Consider the following 21,907-nt stretch of genomic DNA (forward strand, 5'->3'; position numbering starts at 1 on the left):
GCCAGCAGTGGTCCCGTTATAGCCAGCTCATCTCTGGTTTTGTAATGCATGTGAAGAACCATGCTTGAACTGTCTAAATCAGCAGCTGGAAGAGCCCACGCTACAATCGAAAGCTGATGGTACACATCACTCAATTGTAACTATTCCGCTCAAGATCATAAGAGAACACGTCCACACCTACTGCTGAGGTCAAAAAACCAGACTTCTTTCACATGGCTGTTACCTCTGTCAAGGAGGGCACATCCCCTGTTTCTAATCAAACAGATGCAGACAGCCCAGTCAGTAGTTCAAAGGCAAACAAAAAGTACATTTCATCAAGCAAAATTTTGCTCAGGAAGAAGCAATCAGGCAACAACCACAGGGCCTGGCCTCAGCCAGGTTTCTTCTCATGAAAGAAGTGTTGCTTACACGCTGGCAGAATGTGTGGACTAAATGGGTGTCTCCTCTTAACCTTTCCCTCCTACGTCACAGCCTGCTTGGGCTGTGGAACCAACTGAAAACAAACACAACTAGACCCTTCTCTAGTCAGTTAAGGGCTTACATACCTTATATATTCCTTCCCATTGCTGTGGAATTCAATGAAAGCAATCTCATATGCAGCACTGCGTGAATAAGACTGAAAAGTTCTGGATTTAAGTACAGGGGCACTGATGAGTCATACTGTCCTTCAGACACAGTACGCACAGTCATAAATTTTTTTCCAATCAATAAATGCAGTACATTTAAGCTTTTCCTACACCTTGACTTTAGTAACATGGGAGGGAGAGGAAGAACAACAGCAACACTTATGCAAAACCAACGTATTTTATTTCTGTCAACTTAGTATTTCATTTTTTAAAAGTTCTACAAAACCACTTCAGAGGACTGCATCTCCTGGAGGATGTTTCCCATTTGTTACTATGACTACTCAAAATACAAAAAGAAAGTCTGAAAGTTGTTTTAACCCAAAGCTCTTGAAGTTAACAGTGTAAAGTTTAACCTCTGCTGTAACTGGATACCATAACAAGAAATTGTAGGTACTTTCCAAATTGTTAGTAACGTTAGATAAAATATCATGCAACAGTGCAGCATTGCAAAATCTCAATGGATTGCAACTGAGAATGAGGACGGCGCTTGTAAATAAAACCTATAAATAAACCACTGTCAGCAAAATAAGTAAATGGTTACATTATGTCAGCAGTTGTATTAAATAATATTTAGTAGACTAATATGTCATATGAAAATAACTCTTTAGAAAGGCTAGAGTAGATATATTCACTGAATACTTCTGTACTAAGGCATTCATACTATGAATGGAAGTGTTCATAGCACGCATCTTTTCTTTGGTACAACGCACACAAAGCAAATCAAAGCTGGCCACACGTACATGAAGCAAGTGTGCATCAAGGCAGACACGTACAAGAAAGTCCACAGACAACGACTGCAATTGTCACACCATGTGCGTGCCGCTCAAGCTTAAGAACTCTCTCGTAGCCTGCAGCAACCAAGAGAGACTGTCCAATTCCTTTAGTAAGAAACTGCAACTCCTTGACCTCCAAAACCATACTGTGCATCACAGCTTCCCCAAAATAAATTATCATTCTTCCATCATTGGTATTATGTAAAGCTGGAACTGAAAAACAAAAGCAAGCATATGAATTGTAACATATTCTGAAGAAATAAAACTAAGCCAGAGAAAACATCTGGAAATCTCCTGAACTCGTGAGTAACTCACAACAGTACAGGTTACAACTTTTGTTACCCATAATCCCCCTTTTCCAGAAAATAAAAATAATAATATAAAAAAAGAAGTCTAGGAATAGGAATTCAGTGGCATTATTTGAAATGCAATAAAATTTGTCAAAAACCAGAAGCAAGCTTCTGGCATACATCCCAAAACCTCAAAGCCGTCTTGTTGATATTTGTGGAGGTACGTGCACCCACAAAGCTTCTGCAGGTTTTCATACTGCAGGAGTTAGGCATAACTTGTGTACAAAAGATCTGCTTTTAAGTGCCACAAGATATTAACAAAATCACATCCACAATAAAACAGAAACCTATCAGGAACGGAAAATAATAAACTGATGACATCTGTTATTTACATTATTTAATTTAATGTCTATAAATGACGAAGATGAGCACGTTTATTCTGGAGACTATTTCTGAATGCAGCTCTAAAATTTCAGAGATTACTCCATCTTTTGTTTTGGTGTGGAGATGGAAAGAGCATCAAGTGAAGCATGCATCAGATCATACTCTGTAGACAATGTGATTTTTAGAGCCAATTTTATTAATCACTCCTCAGAGAAGTCTGTAACAGGAAGACAAATCTTGTATTATGGGACAGCAGCAGACAGGTCATTTCACAAAGCTGATACAACCTACATTCAAAATCTGAATGCTGCTGCAGTCAATACTATTTCTGGAATACCCTGGCAGAATTTCTCTCCCTCTCTAACTTCTCTCTCTTGCTCTGTTTGTGACCATTCTCAACTTCTTCCTTTCTGATGTCAAAACACAGCAGTTCAAGTCGAAAACCTTTGTCCCTTCAAAAGGGGGGGCAGGGAAAAAAAAAAAAAAAAAAAAAAGAATGCTCACAGAATATACAACAAGTACTCTAAATGTTAATTTTAGAGCCAGAGATCCAAGCATGATAGAATTTCAAGCACATAACAGAACAGGAACACATTTGTGTTACAGAAGTGAAAGATTTTTCTATTGCTAGCTCTGATGACTAACAGCACTTACTTTTTGCGGTCCTTTTCTCTCTTCAAGCTAATAGGAGTAGAGACCATTGGCTGTGTTTGGAGTAATTCAGCATTAGCTTTTTTCATGTTAAACAGAGCGATTTCTTCCTCCAGAGCTTTCCTCTTCTTCTCTAATTTCAGTTTCTCTTCTTGATGCATTAGCATAAGATGTTCAAACTTAGCCTGTATCTGTAGAAAGAAAGCACAGAAAATGCATTTCCCACTAGTAACACAAGGTGGTGATATCACAATACAAAAGCACTGCAATTACAGTAAAAACCACCTCAGTTAATGTTAAAACTACAAAAAACTGTATTCTTTCCCAAAAATCAGCAATCCAGAAGAATATATCAGATTCATATTGTATTTTTCCTATGGATGCCAGGCTACCACACACAAAGGTGAGGGTGGAAATGATGGAAGACACTACATTAGTATTACATCTACTGCAGGATATCCCTTTCTTAGATCAAAAACAAGGATTCCTTTAGAGAGGAAACAAAAATATTAAATCAGAACGTGCCAGGCAGAATCCACTTTCCTAAAACCAGGGGGGGCAAGAAACCACTTAGTTCTGTTATATAGGGTATGTGTTTTAATACATTTATTAATTACATATATGTATTAATATGTATACACACAATTAGGCTGGGGAGTTACTTGTTACCTGCCAGAAGTTAACTGCTTTTCTGCAACCAAAAATCTTTGTTTTTTTGATGTATTAATGGATTCCACCCCTGGGATGTATTTGATCTGCTTAAACATGCTTGTGTAATTGTGCATGGTAACCAACGAGTACCGCCTGCCTCCCTTTCTCACCTCCCTGCTTTGGTGTCCTTCTGACCAGCTGGATCAAGATGCTCATCTGGCTGAAAACTATAACCCTACCAAAATACCCTTGGATTTCAACTGTATCATTTCTCTGATCCAACCGATAACATTAAACATGTGGAATCTACATGCACAGCTTCAGACTCAATTGAACTAAAGTGCTTGCTGAGGTACGAAGCTTGTGCCCCTGAATTACATCAGTACAGAATCACAGAATCCTTAAGAGTTGGAAGGACCTTTAAAGGTCATGTGTTCTAACTCCCCTGCAATGAACAAGGACATGCACAGCTCCATCAGGTTGCCTAGGGCCTGATCCAGCCTCGCCTTGGAAGTCTCCAGGGATGAGGCATCCACCACCTCTCCGGGCACCTGTTCCAGAATACAGAAGTGGTATGACTCAATCTTAGTGCAGCTATAGTGGTATAGCTTAGATTTATTTCCATCTTGCACAAAGAAAGAGCAAAAATAATACTATAAAAATGTATCAGTATGCCTACCCTATACAACAGAGCTGTCAGGCTTTATAGATGTGTATGAATGGATGTATACTATTCATCATTTATTTCATTACTACAGTTAATCCGCTGTATTGCAATAAAAAAAATAACTCAAGGTAGAAAACATAAGGTCCTAAAGCAATTGTACCACTCCAGAGCAGTAATGCTGCACACTGTAAGTACAAGTTTCCTCTAAATGAAGGACACAAAAGCCATCCTGAGTACAACGAAACTCCTGTTTTTCTCTTATTTCCATATACACATACACACTTCTAGGAGAATGAGCAGCAAGAGGGTGTATGACAAATGTTCTTTGCAAGTGACTGCATTATTGTTTTCTCACATCAGGATCTGGGACAATAAATATCCATAATTCAATTGCAATATGCAGAGCTCACAGAAACTGCACAGTATAAAGCACAGAATGAAAAACATCAAAGGGTATCACAGATAATGTGTAAAACCTAGCTGTGTCTATTTTGAACACAAACAAGTATTATTCCAATTGGACAGCCTCCTACTGAGAACGACTGAACCTGATACTCTCCATCACTGCACAGGGGACTACACAGGATTAGAAAATACAGTATAATAAGTCTCCTTCATACTTAAAATGGGCACCTGAACATACTATTATTGTAATATAAGACTGAGCTCCTTCTTCAATCTGCAAGTGAGAAGAACTCAAGGAACATGGCAGGAAGGGATCTCAGACAACAATATTTTTCTGTTTAAAACCTCACCACTCAATTCTACTGTAATGGACAAAAAATGATAACTGTAATTTCATGATTCATTAGTGACTAGGCCATGGCTAACTGTCACAAATTGCTGTAATGTGACTTTTAGAAGCCCCAACAGACAGACTACTCTTCCAGCAACCTAAGCCTGAAAAGCACCTGCTGTGCCAATATGACAAACACATGACCATTATGTTCATCACCATATTCCTTCCTACTGTCTTGTCCCAGCTATCAACTAAACCCTGCACACCATAACTTCTCTCATTCCATAAAAGTTTGCCATTTATTTCTGAGCATCTAATCAACGTGCTAAGCTAATCTTTGTAGTCAACCTGCTTTTGATTTTAAGCATTACTGCCACCTATTAGAAAATCAGAAATATCAGCTAGTTGTGATTTTAATAAGAACTGTTCCATATCTCAGCGCACAAACTCAAGACAGAACAGCATGCTTACTCGTTGCTCTGCTTCTTTCAATACTGCTTCTTTCTCCTTCACTCTCTGCACAAACTTCTGCCTCGTCTCCTCCTCTCTTCGTTGCAGCTCAAGGTAGAACTTGCGCCTCTTCGCCTCATAGGCTTCCTGCAGACTGAAGTCCAAAAACAAAAGCAGGTTTCCAGCAAACTGTTCAATTCAATGTGAAAAACTAACAATCTGGAACATCATGTAAACAAATCAAATGCATCTGAGATATAAAATATCATAATTCTCCATGTAATAATTCATAGACTTCAGTAGAAACAGGTTTCTGAGCTTTCTTAGCTTTTATTTAAGTAAACAACCTTGCAAAACCAAAAAATATCAAAGCTAACAGTACTTTACTTTTCAAAGTAAATAAAACACTTGAGAAATCTCACATTCTAGTTGTAACTTCCAAGTAAAAATTATTCACACTGAAGGCAGAAGATAGTTATTAATCATTACACTGAAATTATGAGAAAAATCCTCCCAAAACTTTCACACTGTGAAACCTCAGCCTTAACACAGGACATTACAAAGACAATGCATCTAGACACAACTACTGATTGCTCACTCATTATGTTATTTACTCATCTAGCTGTGTGTCAGACATTTTCCCCAGAAGAATACTGTGAGAAACAACACTGAAAGCTTTGAGGAAATCCAGAAAGATGACATGAACCGCTTCCCTTTGGTCAACTGAGTGTCATAAAAGGACATTAAGCTTGTTAAACAGGACTTTACCCTGTAAGCCCGTGTTGGCTGTGAGCCGTGACTGTGTTGTCATTCAGGTGTTTGTCAATAACTCCCACAGTAATACTCTCCATAATTTTGCCAGGCACTGAAGTGAGATGGACTGGTCTGTAGTTACCATGGTCTTCCTTCTTGCCCTTCTTGAAAACTGGAAGAATGTTAGCCAGTTTCCAGTCAACTGGATCTCTGCAGATTCGCAAGTCATTATGAAATAATTGAGACAGATCCCATGATGACATCCTTGAGCACTTCCAGTATTCCACATTTTTCCTTTCCACTTTTCTCTAATAGACATTCCAATACGCAAGACAATTTTCTTTCCATTGAAAAACAGGTACTGAAAATTGAGAAATTTCCTTTGTATCCACGCGTATCATAGCAAATAGATTAAAATATGCTGATAATTCAGACAAATACTATCACATAGTTGATACTTTCAGGGTATATACCACCACTTTCTGCCAGCAAAGCTCTGCATGGGAAAAAAGGAATACAGCCTGTGTACGCCTGTATCTCCTATCCCAAAGAACACAGTAACTTCAAAAAGCAGGGCACACTAACTTCAAAAAGCATACCTGTTTAGTGCTACAAATTCTTCCAACAAAACTTTTACAACTTCTCTAAATCACACGATTCCACAAAAGCACACCTGGAGGATCAGAGCTGCAATTATGGATATAATAAAACCAAAAGGATCTCTCCAGTATCTTGCAGGGGAAAAGGACATGCAGAAGTATCAGAACAACTCCCTCTTTATTCTGGGGCTGCTCTTGTAAACCATTCAACACTTCCTTAAAACTGACTAGTCAGCCTCTCAGATACCACCACTTACTATTACTTCGCTAGTTGTCTTTCACATCCTTCACTCTGATGTAAAATACGTTTATATACATATATTTCTTACATTAAAAACATACATAAAATACTCAAAATTGCTTTATATTCTTTACTGCTTTATATTATTTATTTTAAATTATATGCATTATACACACACTTTTGTACCAAGTTTGAAGTCTCACTCTTAGTTTTTAACAATTTTTATTGAAAGGATTTATAAATGGAAAGATGAAACAGGACATCTAAAAACTCAATTATTTAGAGCAACAGGAAGCTGAAATCTCTTTATTCTGTATTTTAAGATGACTGAACAGTTTCCCAATCCTAAAGTTACTTACTTTTATTCAAAATATAACCTAAGGAGACAGAATAATCATCTTGAAATTGCACATGCAGACTTAAAATTCTGTAAGATCACAAAGTCAAAAAGCTCTTTTCTTATCCAACAATATCTGAGTGATCACAGAATCACAGAATTGTAGGGGTTGGAAGGGACCTCTAGAGATCATTGAGACCAACCCCCCTGCCAAAGCAGGTTCCCTACACCAGGTCGCACAGGTAGACGTCCAGGCGAGACTTGAATATCTCCAGAGAAGGAGACTCCACAACCTCCCTGGGCAGCCTGTTCCAGTGCTCCGTGACCCTCACCGTGAAGAAGTTCTTACACACATTCGTGCGAAATTTCCTATGCTGCAGCTTATGTCCGTTTCCCCTCGTCCTGTCTCCACGTACCACTGAAAAGAGACTGGCCTCACCGCTATGGCCGCCACACCTCAGATATTTATAAACCTGGATCAGGTCCCCTCTCAGTCTTCTTTTCTCAAGGCTAAACAGACCCAGTTCACTTAGCCTTTCTTCATAGGGGAGATGCTCCAGGCCCTTCACCATCTTTGTGGCCCTCCGCTGGACTCTTTCCAAGAGATCCCTGTCTTTTTTGTACTGGGGAGCCCAGAACTGGACACAGTACTCCAGATGAGGCCTTACCAGGGCAGAGTAGAGGGGGAGGATCACCTCCCTCGACTTGCTGGACACGCTCTTCCTAATGCACCCCAGAATGCCATTGGCCTTTTTGGCCACGAGGGCACACTGCTGGCTCATGGCCAACCTGTCGTCCACCAGGACGCCCAGGTCCCTCACGCAGAGCTCCTCTCCAGCAGCTCATCCCCCAGCCTGTATTGGTGCATGCAATTATTCCTCCCTAGGTGTAAGACCCTACACTTGCTTTTGTTGAACCTCATCCGGTTTCTTACTGCCCAGCTCTCCAGCCTGTCCAGGTCTCGCTGAATGGCAGCACAGCCTTCAGGCGTGTCAGTCAATCCTCCCAACTTTGTATCAGCAGCAAACTTGCTGAGGGTGGCCACTATCCCCTCATCAAGGTCATTGATGAAGATGTTGAACAAGACCGGACCCAGCACAGACCCCTGGTGGACACCACTGGTTACAGGTCTCCAGCCAGACTCTGCACCACCAACGACGACCCTCTGCGCTCTGCCAGTCAGCCAGTTCTCAACCCACCTCACTGTCCACTTGTCTATCCCACACTTCCTCAGCTTTGTTATAAGGATGTCGTGGGAGACAGTATCAAATGCCTTTCTAAAATCAAGGTAGACTACATCTACCGCTTTTCCCCCATCCACCCAGCATGTGACAGCATCATAGAAGGCCACCAAGTTGGTCGAGCACGACCTCCCCTTGGTGAACCCATGCTGACTACTCCTGATAACTTCCTTTTCTCCCAGTTGTCTGGAGATGGTATCCAGCACAAGCTGTTCCATCACCTTTCCAGGGACGGAGGTGAGGCTGACAGGCCTATAATTACCCGGATCTTCCTTCTTGCCCTTTTTGAAGACCGGAGTGACATTGGCTATCCTCCAGTCTTCAGGGACCTCCCCTGTTGTCCAAGACCTCTCAAAAATGATGGAGAGCGGTTCGGCAATGACCTCCGCCAGCTCCCTCAGCACACGTGGATGCACCCCATCAGGTCCCATGGACTTGTGGACCTTAGTACTGCCTAGGCGCTCACGCACGTCCTCTTTCCTGACTAAAGGGAAGTCTCCCATTCCCCAGACCCTCTCACTAACCTCCAGGGTGTGGGATTCCTGCGGGAGAGCCTTTTCACTGAAGACGGAAGTAAAGAAGGCATTCAGTATCTCTGCCTTCTCAGCATCCCCCGTTACCAGAACCCCCCCTCACTTAGTAAGGGGCCCACATTCTCTCTAGTTTTCCTTTTGCTATTAACATACTTGAAGAAGCCTTTTTTATTATCCTTTATCACTTTAGCTAGATTCAACTCCAGACGGGCTTTAGCCTTCCTCGTTGCATCCCTGAATACTTTGCAACCAAATGAGTTCAGCAGAACAACATTCTGCTTCAGTTCGATTTGTTGTTGTTGTTTTTGTTTTTGTTTTAAATCAATGTAGATCCTAGCATTGTATCTGCCACTTGAAATGCAGACATGGTTTTCACACTACCTTTGAGTTCAGACAGCACATGCAATAACAATAAAGCTACAGCACAGGTTATTCAAGTGCCAGCAGCCTCGCTGTGTGTCAGTTCTGCTAGCAAGCACTCTGCCTTGGGTGTAATACAGCAAAAAAGCTAAAGCAAAAAACTCATCTAAACTAACATGCTGCAGTTGCATCTTTATTTCAGTATGTGGACATCTTCAGACTCAGTCTAAGCTAGTTTATCAGATAAAAATCAGTAAAGGAGAAGTCTTGATATCAGAAAGACAGACTAATTGCAGACACTGGGTTTACCTCACAATCAAATTACATGTTTAAAAACTATGAAAAATTAATTAAAAAATAAAATCATCATGCATTCTCTCATTCTTCTTGGTTGGATCTCAATAATTTTATACCTTGTACTCTGTGAAGAAAGCATATGTTTTATTAACCCGTTACATGACTCCTAACAACACTTATCACCTACCTTTCTACAGGAGAAAAGCTGTCACATATAGTTTTCTTATTTGCATAAGGCTTAGAACATGGAAGTCCAAAAATAAAGATGCAAATCAGGCACAATCTGTTCATAAACTAAGACTCTAACTGAAGTGAAATTCATAGCTTGGTGGAACACAACTGTTGTGTGTTTTGTTGTCTCTGGATAAGAAAGACACTCAAACTGTTTTGCAGTATGTTCATTTAAAACTTAAAACAATTTTCAAGTTTGAAAAATATTCCTGGAACTTGCAATGTAACATTTCAATATCAGTGAAAGCGTATCATAAAAAAGAACGTGAACATTAACTAGTAGCAGGTAGCACTAGCACAGTCCCTTGACTCAGTGCACTATGTTGATATGAAGCAACATTTAGGACGTGGCAGATGTAAATAATTACCATTTTCCCAACAAAGGCTTGAAGAAACATGTATTTTGGCTGGAGTTCAGTCTTCCCATACAGAGGTTAAAGTATTTAGTTCAAATGCAAGGATCAACACTTGGCCAGATGAACTCCAATTCCAGGGGACTTTCTGAGGAAGTCTAATAGACTTTTAGATAGGTTGTTTTCCTTCCTTAGAAAAGACAATTTGAATCATATCAACGTTCCTCTACATGGGAACTTCTTATTGAATCCTTCCTGTTCTTTCATCCTTAAAACAGACTGAAAATAAACGTTTTTGTTTTAGAACTGCAAAGTTTGAATATTCCAGTTTTAGGGAGGAATAAGAAAAGGTTCTTCACATACTGAGAAACTGAAGCATTCTGAACACAGAAAAACAACTACACTAGAGAATAATTAACATCAGAGAATCAGAACATGCAAGCAAACAGCCCAAATATCAACCTTTTTTCAACAGACTCTTGCCTATCAGTTTTCTTCTTTCCAAACCAAGAGCTCTCCCTGAGGCAATAACACAGTTTGCAATCAAAAAGTGGACTAACAAAATGCCCAAATTCAATAATGTAATAGTCCTCTCCTCCCCTGCAAACATCTAAGCTTTCCAGACACATACATATTTTGACGTTTGTTTGGCTTGCAGCAGTCAGTCTTGATATCTAGATTGCTGTTTCTTACGGTCCCAAATTTCTCTGTTCTAGGCATCTCAGCAGTCATCTCTTGCTGAGAATGATTTGAATCTAGGAGGTTGACAACTTTTCAGTCTAAGATTCCCTAGTGGAAGTAGCTAGACCATCAAAATGGCAGGACTAGACAACACACACACACACACACACGCGCACACACACACACACACAAACACACAAAAAAAGAGGTCTTCAGGTATCCCATAAAAAATAAAATTCAATAATGGTTTGGGCTTTTTTTCCCACATGGAAGAGTTGAAGCCTTTATGGATGTCCAACTGTAACCTATCTCGGAAGGTACCTGAAAATCCAAGAATTCTGATGTTGATTTGCACTGGCATACAATTTTGGATGAATAAACTACTATTGTATTTTTAAATCCAAAAGAGTTGTACAAGTCCACAAGTAGCTTTTGTACATCATGCCAAAAGATAGGGCACGTTACCTCTTTCAAGTGTCAATGTTTAAATGCTACAAACATCAGTGCTGTAACAGTTCCTAAATTTCTCATAAAACAATCCAACTCAGATTATCAAATTCAGCATGTAGGCAGCTACATCACAGGCATAAAATGTGACTTTTCAATATGAATTCAGATCACTATTTATATAAGACATGAAATTCTAACACTCAGTCATATACTGCTATTTGTATTATTTATAGACTAAAACTAAACCTCTTGCAATTCCTGAGTATATAACTGTAAACATATTAAAGGACAAATAGCCCCTATTCTGACAGAAACTTAAATCTGCAAGTCAGAAAAACAAAAACCATTGAGCTTCCTCTATGGAAAGTGATGTTTTTTCATCACATGCTGAGCACTTCATGGTTCCATCAGCAGTTTCATAAAGCACCTTCTGGATGAGGTTACTAATTCTGTCACATACAGATCTCCTATATTCTCTTCCCTTTTTATGGTATCATAAAATGTCTCTCACAAATGACCAAATGCCTTCCCTTTCAGATCTCAGTGTCTTTCACCATGGCACACAACTAAGGGACAAATACACATCCTAGATCCGGTCCCACTCATTTCTTCTTCTCTCTGTCAACCTGGGAAAAAGTTTATGTTGCTGGATTTGCATGCAATACTACTCTTATCCTTCCAAAAATAGTTATATTTCCAACAGATGCGATTTGCCAAAACTAATTCTTAAAGAGTATTGTCTTGCCCCAGTACTCTTAATAAGCTGACATTTAGTGTCCCATGCATAAAAATTACTCACCAGAGGGAAGTAATCTTTCCTATAACTTCACTAAATCAACTTCTAACACGTAAAATACTACGACATTCTGATGTCAAAGCAGAGCACCTTGCTATTTTATGTTGTTAACAAAGTATCAATTGTTTAAGGGTTCTGCAAAGACAACTCTTGTATTTGTGGAAAAAAATACAGTTCTGTGGATATTATTTCTTTTAATTTAAGAATTCTTAGTTTGAAATGGCTGCACGTTGTGAAATTCAAGTTCAGGAAAGTAAAAGGTACTGCATTCAATATCCTCATGAACAAATCTATATGCTTTCCTTTGACAAAGAAAATAAGGTATCAGCTGTTAGTGTGTGTTCTCAAACCCAATGAAAAGTCTATGGTCACTTACAGTGGGCTTTAAGCCTCATTCACCTTTGGTCTCTATGTATGAAAAGGATTTATTCCTTTCTTTTTAAGTCAAGAGAAATGTCACAGTGATTCATGGTCAGCTTAAGATCTAAATGAACTGCTCTTTAAGCACGCCTTGGCATTAAGATTTCACAAAGAAGTGCCCATGTCCAGCATCCTCCTTGATGCATTCTTCTTATTTAATGATCACTTTGAACAATATAGAAATCAGACCTAGTGAAAGTGAAAGAAATGTTGCTCCATCAACACTACCGATTTAGAGTAACTGCAACTTCTTTAGAACTTCTGCACAAAGTAAAGCTGAAAGCAAAGAATTTGAGCCACTAAAAACAATCTGAAGGGAAGCTATTTCTACCAGAACACTTAAATACGTTCTGAATTGCTATGTGAAACAAGTTAAAAATCCAATTGGTTCCAAGTATTTGAAACTGTTTTTAATGCAAATCCATACTTTGTTTTCATGCCTGGTTTAAGTTGGTATTTTCCACAGTGACTGTGCAGTAACAGCACTCTGTTAAATCATGAAGACTTTGAAGATACCCAAAGCATCAGCTTCTCCTCGTCAGGATGCACACTTACAAAATACAGCTCTACAAATGAAATGACCAAAGGAAGTTGGAAGAAAGAGAGGAAGGATTTGAAAATAACAGATTAAACAAACTGGATGTAGAAATTAGAAATATTTCCTACAGAAAACAGCTTTACTGCATGGAACAGCTGAGTGTCTCTAAGCCTTTGCTTTACTCTACTCTGGAACAACTTCCTACAGTATAATAAAAGATATTTTGACCCAAAAAGGCTAAATGTTTGTTATTACAGAAGATAATGAAGAAAGTCAACAGTGTAAACAATAATTTTGTAAAAGTTTTTGCTTCAACTCCTCCTGAATTTCAAGTGCAGCCAGACCATTGCTTGAATCAGGCAATTATTAGAGAAAAAGTAAAACAGCATTATTTCTATAATGGTAACATTCCAAAAGGCATACAGTGTACACACCTGTGAAAAATGGATATTCTCCATAGTGAAAATTAAAATTCTCAAGTTTTTTTTATAAAACAGATGTATTTCAGAAATAGAGCTTGTATGCCTGTAAAAGCAATGCTCATATAAACTCATATAGTGCTCCACAAAGATAAATGAATGAACAGTATGTACTTACACTGATTTAGAAAAAAATAATAGCATATAAACATTCTCTCTCATAAGAACTGTTCTAACTATGAACCTTGTTTGGCATTGTGCTGATACAGTCAAATATGAAATGAATGAAATTGGAAAGCCAGTGCTCTATCAAAGAATCACAGAATGACCAGGGTTGGAAAGGACCTCAAGGATCATGAATCTCCAACCCCCTGCCACATGCAGGGCCACCAACCTCCCCATTTAATACTAGACCAGGCTGCACAGGGCCCCATCCAATCGGGCCTTGAACACCTCCAGGGACGGGGCATCCACAACCTCTCTGGGCAGCCTGTTCCAGCACCTCACCACTCTCTCTGTAAAGAACTTAACGTACAATAAGACTCTTACCTTACTGGCTTGTTCTCAGGATCAATGTCTCTGAAGCCCATCTCCTGCAGTCTGCAGCGCCTGTACAGCTCATAATGGCGTGTGTGAGTCTGCTCTATTAAATCTTCCATATTTGTGCAAATAAGCATCTCACGGAGCTTCACAAAGTCACAGTGGTTCTCATTTTCCACTAATGAGTTAAAAGAGAGATCATCATACACAAGCATAGAAACTGTCAAAATATATTTTAAATAGCATTGAGATCCTTCTATTGTGTTTACTGATTACACTTCCAGGAAAAAGGATCTGTATTTCTTATACCTCCTGCACTTTCTTGTGATTTCTAATATACACAGTGAAACACTAACCGTATGTACCACTGAACATGTTCCAGTATGTCCTGATTTCACATTTGAATTGAGCAACTATTAATTTCTCTTTTTCTCTTCTGACAATCAGAAAACTTTACAATCTGGTAGTGCTACAGGCACTGCCATAATATCAACCAACCCAAATATCACATACAGCATCACATGGCTTGATTCCAGGAAAGCATTGATGGTTGGAACTACCAGTTACTGCATACTTCAAATATGAATTTCTAAATTCTCTAAGCTGCTTATACAAAATACAATTGATATGACAGTAATCGCTAATAACAGCTCGTATGAATATCAATGAATCTTACAATTAAAAAAGACCATAAAAATATGCAGGTCACTCCAAAAGTAACGAGTTTTATTTATTTCCATGGAAAAGACAACAAATACAATAACACTATTTGATAGAACCCATTCTCAGCTACAAAACACTCTTTTTCAACATAGATACCACCAGTTGCTATGCATTTTCACCAGCTATAAATAAGACCCTATGTGCCATGCTTGTAAAAATCTACATCAGCCGAGGTGACTCACTGCTTCACAGCTGCTGTAATGGCAGTTGCTAAGAAAATGTTGCCCATGCAGTCCATCTTTCGTCCGCGTAAACAGATGGAAGTCAGAAGGAACCAAATCTGGACTATATGATAGGTGTGGTTATCTTTTTCTCTAGAAGTTCAAGGTTTCAGCTTAGTCAGCAATTGTAATGTAGCCGTCAGTTGATGGTTTGCCCAGGCTCCAGGAAATCCAGAAGGAACAACCCTTTCCTATTGAAAAGACACTGCACATCACTTTACCCGCTGTGTCTTGAACTTTCTCTTTGATAGGGAATTCACGTCACCACTCTATGGATTGCTGTTTTGACTCTGGCTCATAGCAGTGGCACCACATCTCATAACAAGTAATGATGTGACCCAGGAAACTGTCACTTTAAGCCTAGTATTGGTTCAGTAGGTCCTAACAAACTTGCATACCGTGTTCTTTCTGTCCCTGTTTGAGCATTTGTGGGACCCACAGGGCGCACATTTTGTGTTATTCCAATACTGCCACCATCACTGAAGCTGATACTCAGCTCCATGTACATTTCCCTGGTCATAGTCTACCAATTTACATGGATGAGCTAATTGAAATGCTCTGCATCTTGTGGAGAACTGCTGTGCTTGGCCATTCAGAACACGATTTGTCTTTCACGTTGCTGCTGCTATTGCTGAAATGCAGCATTCACCACCTCATTGCTCACATCCACCATTGTGGTATCCAGCAGTGTTCAGCAAGTGTTGATGAATCTGCATGGAGGAATTCAATGACAGCCCTTTGCTTCATGCGTATTTCCATGTCAGATGCCATTGTTTCAGACTGCCCCTCTGCTGCCATGTATCACATGGCAATAAAATGCAAATGAATACTGGCAGGAGGGTTCAACCTCTACTGCTATCCTACCAACATTTGCCTCTTACATTGTAAGCCAACAAAATAAAACATGACACATTACTTGCAGAATGACCTGCATATTTTTATGGTCTTTTTTAATTATAAGATTCACTGATATTCATAGAGGTTGTTATTAGCCACCACTGTTATACACTTGAGAATTCATTTACCTTGTACAATGCCCCAAGGGTACTGACGAGCTTTCACCATTTTGTTTCCAATTTTCACCACTTCTGTACTTCCCACTACAGCAAAAGGTAAATGCCCCTGCAAGAGTCACACCAACACAGCCTTATCTCTCAGTGTTCTTACGTAAGAACTGAAAAGCAAGCAATGCAAAAATAAACAAAGGGTAAAAAAATCTACCACACAAGGAGCAAATACACATAGAATGCTCAAAACACCCAGGTCTAGCTTCACAGGCTCAGTTTAAGCTGACAAGGTAGATCTGAAAGTACAACAGTAAAAAAGCTTGGTGTGCACCTGACTTTGTGATTCTTAAAGATAACCTGTCCTGATATGGAAGGAAAAGTAACAACAACAACAAACAAAAAAAAAAAAAAAAAAAGGAAAAAGGAAAAAGCAAACAGAAAAGAGTTCTGCAGACAAAAAGAACAGAGCAAATTGGAGAAATGAGTCACCTGACTACCTTCTCTAAAACATGTAGGATACTATTCACTATGGAAAAGAGCAAATCAGTTTATCTATGTTAGTAGGTGTATATTAAACATCCAGAAAAAGGGAAAGTATTTATGAGTAAGATCCTCTTTCCAGAACGAGAAAACAAACAGCCTCCTAAAACAAGCAGCATCAACAGCAAAGGGACAGGGAAACCTGGGGGGATGGGGAAGCCCGAAAGCATGGGAGCCATTTAAAGAAAGAGAAAATAAATAACCAACTTGTAAAAAATACAAAACCATAACCCTCAACATAGCCATGGAAGAACAGGCATGAATCAGTGTTACAGTGATGCTTTAATACTGAAATATTGACATTACTTCCATTTACTTACATTCATGATAGTATTAATTTGAGAAACGACTTCATCGTCAGTTGGAAACTGGTATATCTGGATACCATTGCTAACTAATTCAGTAATGAGTTTCCTCTTGAATTGCTGCAGTTCTGTTTTAGAAATGCTGTCTGCTTTGCCTATAAGTGGTATAATGTTCACCTATTAATGACAAAATACACAAAATCTGTAAGACAACAATTTTGAGACAACATTAACAAATTTCTTTGGTCGTAAGTCTTCAAAACTACCCTTGCAGTCTAAACTTTTCCATCAATATCTGATTCATTTCAACAATAACCAAAGAAAACTTCACAAATCATTAAAATATATTCACTGCCACCACTTGAAAACAGTAACACTTTATTTAATTCCTCATAACTAACTCTGAGAAAAGAATTAGGAAGGAGACCTCATACAGTGTATCACCCAAAAGAACAGCAATACTTACTTATTACCAAAATGTCATGAAGTATTTATATCTCTGTTTAAAAAATGGAATTTTTGGTTTATAGCAGTGGGGGACATGTCAAGTATTAAAAGTTGAGAAGTTAAATGCACAGAGAAAAGGCTGCCAATACCTCAGCTTCCCTTCGGGTAAAACAAAGCCCTTTTCATTACTGTCACCCATAGCTCTTACTCCACTAGCAGAGCTGTGAGTTTGACATGTACCTGCTGAAGAATCTCACCTCCAAGTTGTTGCAGTAGTTACTCAGAATTCTAAATTCAATCCTAATGCTGTAAGTTGACCTATCTGCTAAAATAGTTATGACAGTAACTCAGTACTCTTAAGAATAATTGAGTATTTATGACCTTCCTACCACCCCTTTCAGAACAGGATACCGAGAATTAATGTTCAAAATTCTGGTGGATCACTGCAATTCTTCCAGATTTCACTGAATTAGAGAGTTCTGGATGGTTCCTTGATTACAGACACACACACACAAAAAAAAAAAAAAAAGAAGGAAGAAAGACACACACACACCCCATTTTGTATTGTTCTGACTATTCTGCTTGAATGGAATTTCCACAGCATGAACTTTCAAGACTCCATTCAGTAATTTTTCTGAGACTGCAAAGACAGCAAAAGACTTCAAGAAAACTTTCCTGTGTCAGGAGGGCAGGAAAAAGTAATAGTAAGCATTGAGTCAAATAAACAACCTCCCTAGAAAGATAACTTAGCTGTGCTAACAAGTGCTTGTAAAGCAGATATATGTAACGCCTAGCTCATCAATATTTCAGAAGTATGTCAAGGAAGTGAATTTGGTGCAGTCCCCCTAATTCTAGATAAAACAAATGGTGTTACAATTTCAGGGGAAAAAAAAAAAAAAACCTCAAAATCAGTATCATTAAAACAAACCACTTTATTTTTTAAGCTAGAAGTTTCTTACCCTCGTTCACTTTGTCTTCCTGCCTCTAGGGCTCCTGCCTCACCAGTTTCCTCATACTAACACTAAAGTATGACTTCTAAGATTAACTGGTGATATTCATTAATAATGTAGCACGTGCAGCCTAAGGATACATGTGGTTAAATCAAAATGCTACATATATTATTTTGATGACTGATATAACCTAAGATTGTATAAACAATTTGATACAGCTAAGTAGAAATCCAAAGCTTCTGCTAAATTGGCTGAGGTACACTGATCTAGGTTTTCCACTGCACAGCTTTAAAAATGGATGGAAGAATCCTCAGACTTTAATTAATCTTCACTCCGCCTTCTCAACATAAAAGGATTACAGGCCCTTCTAACTAGGAGAGATTGGTAATGAATAGGAAGGAAACACTGCTGTGGAGACAAGTAACAAAACAAAAGCAAGATCACTGCAAACTAAGTCTAGTTATCAATACTGATGTTAAATCATACCTGTTAAACCAGTGCCTGTTAAAGCAGTACTACCGTGGCTTTAGATAAGCAACAGAAAGAGCCTTTTCAAACTGTTAAACAAGACTTATTTCTACTTGCAGCTCCTAAGGTTTACTTGACAACTAGTATCTCAGTACTTTCATCCAAGAACAACACTAATTGAAAGCATGCACTGAACTGTACTAACAGGAGACTTGAACTATATTGAGCTGGACCACATCCAGATGTGCTCCAAGTCCCAGTGCTTCCATCTATGCCTGCTGCTCACTTGGGCACCAGCTAACTCCTTTCAGCTTCTTCTCAAATCACAACTCCCACTGCACAAAGCTGAATTCTGAATTCCATAGGCCGTTAATACAGAATCACTTCAACCCCACATAAAATGTCAACACTTGAAACTAAAGTAGCAGTCTTCATCTTCTCCCCTTGTGTGCAGCACCTCCTTTCTAGGCAGAACTAAAATCTGCACAGCTCTACAAGGAGACAGATTACTTTTCAGTTTCCTAACTAGGCAAAAATCTTTAGTTTTCAGTTGAAATCAGTCCCCTCATCCAGGAGACTGACTGAGGAAAACACTTAAGCGTGCACAATGTGAAGGAGCAGCTGAGACTGCTTCTTTCAAACAGCAGAGCAGACTTACTGAAGTTTAACTTCAAAAAGTAGTTTAATAGTAGTTCAACTAAGACAACCACAAAAAGCCACTGTGATAAAGGTTTTTCTTTATCTATGCACATAGTTTTGCTGTGTGCTAGCACCAAATTCAGCCCCTTGATCATCCTTCATATCCAGAATATGCAAAGTATGGCTTTCTTCCCTCACACTTAGAAAACATACTATTTTTCTAAACTACAATTGTAATGTAACACCTCACATTAATGTCAAAGCATCTGTTGCTCCATTATGCTATAGAGAATGAAAAAAATATTTATACTTGAAATTATTATTGGTTGGTATTTGGCACATTTATTTAAGTATATTTGAAGGTGTCTACATGTTAAGAAGTACACTTATGCCTCATGTACAGGAAAAAGAACATGCTGACAGTGAAACACAAACTAAAAGGCAATAAGAACAAACACTGCAGTATTCTAAATTCTTAACATTTTAACAGAAAATAGAAGAATTCTTCTCTCTTCTTTTATCAAACAAGATTTCTTAAAATGGCTCAAATATTTAGTTTTTTCCAATTCACACAAACCCATTCTAAGAAGAATCGTAAGAATTTAGAAAGTGCAAATAATCACTAGAAACTATTTTAATGATTGCAAAATTAATCAATACGTGTAGTTTAAAATATTAACACAGACCATCATAGAAAAGTCAGGCTAGTGGAGCTCACAGCACTCACCTCTTCAGCTATTTACAACTGCAAAGTTTTCTATATGCAAATTTTCCAGCAGCCTCAAAACTTGATAGTGAACTAGAAACTACAAACTTCATTAGAAACATTACAATACTCATGGAAGGTATCCTATCCAACCAGTAAGATGTTAAGAGATTGTTTCCCTGTGTTCTTCCCATTTGTGAATAAATAAGTGATGAACTGTAAACTTTTTGTTGAACTAAGTGGTTCTGAAGTTAAAAAACAAGCAAACAAAATACAATCGCCTAAAACCAATCACACAGATTTGGAACGAAGAGTTGGTAGCAGACTTACAAGCTGCAAGATGAGTCAGAAAACAGAACAAGTCCTAAGGAGCTGTTTCAAAGTCTTACCTTGCTGTCTAGACTTTTCATGGTTAACAAATCTAGAGTCTTTAGGGAATGGCCTGTAGGTGAAATGATGTAGAGGCACACATGGATGCGAGTATCATGGTAGTTAAATATAGAACGTTTAATTTTCAGTTCTTCTTGGAGATAGGCTTCAAATTGTGCATCTATGTAATCCACTATTGGCTGATAGCTGTAAGAAATGAAACAACCAGACATTAGCTACTCCCAAACAGGCTAAGAAAGAAATTAATCTTGTACTGTCGCGTGCATTTTCATTTTACAATTGAACAGGGTGCTCACGTAGCTGCATGACACAGCAGAAAATTAAGTGTGCTGAGCCTAATTTCTGAGAGGCTACTCCAAAAATAATTGTGCACCTAAAACAGATAAAATACTCTCTAGCTACTATCAGTGGAAAAAAAAAAAAGAAAAAAAAAAGCTACGTAAATTTACTTTTGCTTATTAGTGATCTTTTCAAGAGATGTTTTATAAACTTTGGCCATGAAGCTGTGCAACCACAGAACACTTAGATTCAAGAAAGACACACAAAACTTCTAGGTACAAGAAGGAACATGCAATTACCAGTACCAAGAAATAGGACTTCCAGTATCCTCTGAAGATGAAGTACTGTACATGAGAGAGCTCTTAAACAATAAACAAAAATTGGAAAGGAGGAATGTGAGAGAAGAATGAAAATCTGATTTGCAACATCAGTACAGTTTAAGCAAACTTCATCCTGCTTAAAACACAACTATAATCTGCCTTCAAAAAGAAAGTGTTGCCAGATGTCCAAGCAGGACCTCACAGTTGTGCTGCCACAAAAATTTACTAGACCAAGTCAAACACAAACAAAATTCAAAAGCAGTAGTTGTATCCAAAATTAATAAAGGTTAAAAGGCAGCTTCTTACAATATAATATGTCAACACCTCTAGTATCTATATTAATATCCACACACATCACACTCATTCCAATCTCTAGCATTAGCTGTTTTCCCATGATATCACAGGACATGATCTCATGACAATCTTAATGTGATTCTCTAACCTTCATTTACAATTACCACAATTTAGGCACCCATCTAACATGAAAGACTACTTGAATTCATTATAGTGAAAGAAAAAAATCTGCTGAGATACAGTTCAATATTTTAAAATCTTCAGTTCATAACAGCAGAGACAAAACTGGCACTGCACTTCTGTATCTTTTGATTAAGCTGACCAACTTAAAGGACTTCAAGAATCCACATGATGTTCCTTCCTGTTTGAAGTCTTTAATACAATCCAATATTAAAAAAAAAAAAAAAAAAAAAAAAACCACAACCAACAACCTACAGATCTACTCTCTATAATGTAGTGTACATCATAACCTTCTTGGTTGTTGAAATAATCCCCTGTGGAACTTATCACCCTGCTCAAAAGAAACTCGAGTCACTACTGCACTTCTTATTTACACGTATTTATAAAAGATTTTATTAGAAAGAAGGGAGCAGATTTC

General features: G+C 38.4%; 1 protein-coding gene across 2 annotated transcripts in view; it reads right to left on the reverse strand.

The window, feature by feature from the left end:
* Positions 1 to 785: 785 nt before the first annotated feature.
* SEPTIN10 (septin 10) overlaps positions 786 to 21,907 on the reverse strand; it is a 31,061-nt gene continuing 9,939 nt past the window's right edge. Inside the window, exons 4-10 of one of the 2 annotated variants that reach the window (XM_031557669.2) lie at positions 20,416 to 20,602; positions 16,832 to 16,993; positions 15,990 to 16,086; positions 14,030 to 14,198; positions 5,253 to 5,385; positions 2,728 to 2,915; positions 786 to 1,612 (exon numbers count right to left, since the gene is read on the reverse strand). In XM_031557669.2, the coding sequence (XP_031413529.2) occupies positions 1,597 to 1,612; positions 2,728 to 2,915; positions 5,253 to 5,385; positions 14,030 to 14,198; positions 15,990 to 16,086; positions 16,832 to 16,993; positions 20,416 to 20,602 (952 nt within the window). In that variant the 3' untranslated portion in view covers positions 786 to 1,596. Of the gene's footprint in view, positions 1,613 to 2,248; positions 2,526 to 2,727; positions 2,916 to 5,252; positions 5,386 to 14,029; positions 14,199 to 15,989; positions 16,087 to 16,831; positions 16,994 to 20,415; positions 20,603 to 21,907 lie in introns of those variants that run through there. The other variant, XM_010728292.3, reaches the window with a different exon arrangement.

The sequence above is a fragment of the Meleagris gallopavo genome, chromosome 1, assembly GCF_905368555.1.
Source record: "Meleagris gallopavo chromosome 1, MGAL_WU_HG_1.1, whole genome shotgun sequence".
Classification (NCBI taxonomy): Eukaryota; Metazoa; Chordata; class Aves; order Galliformes; family Phasianidae; genus Meleagris; species Meleagris gallopavo.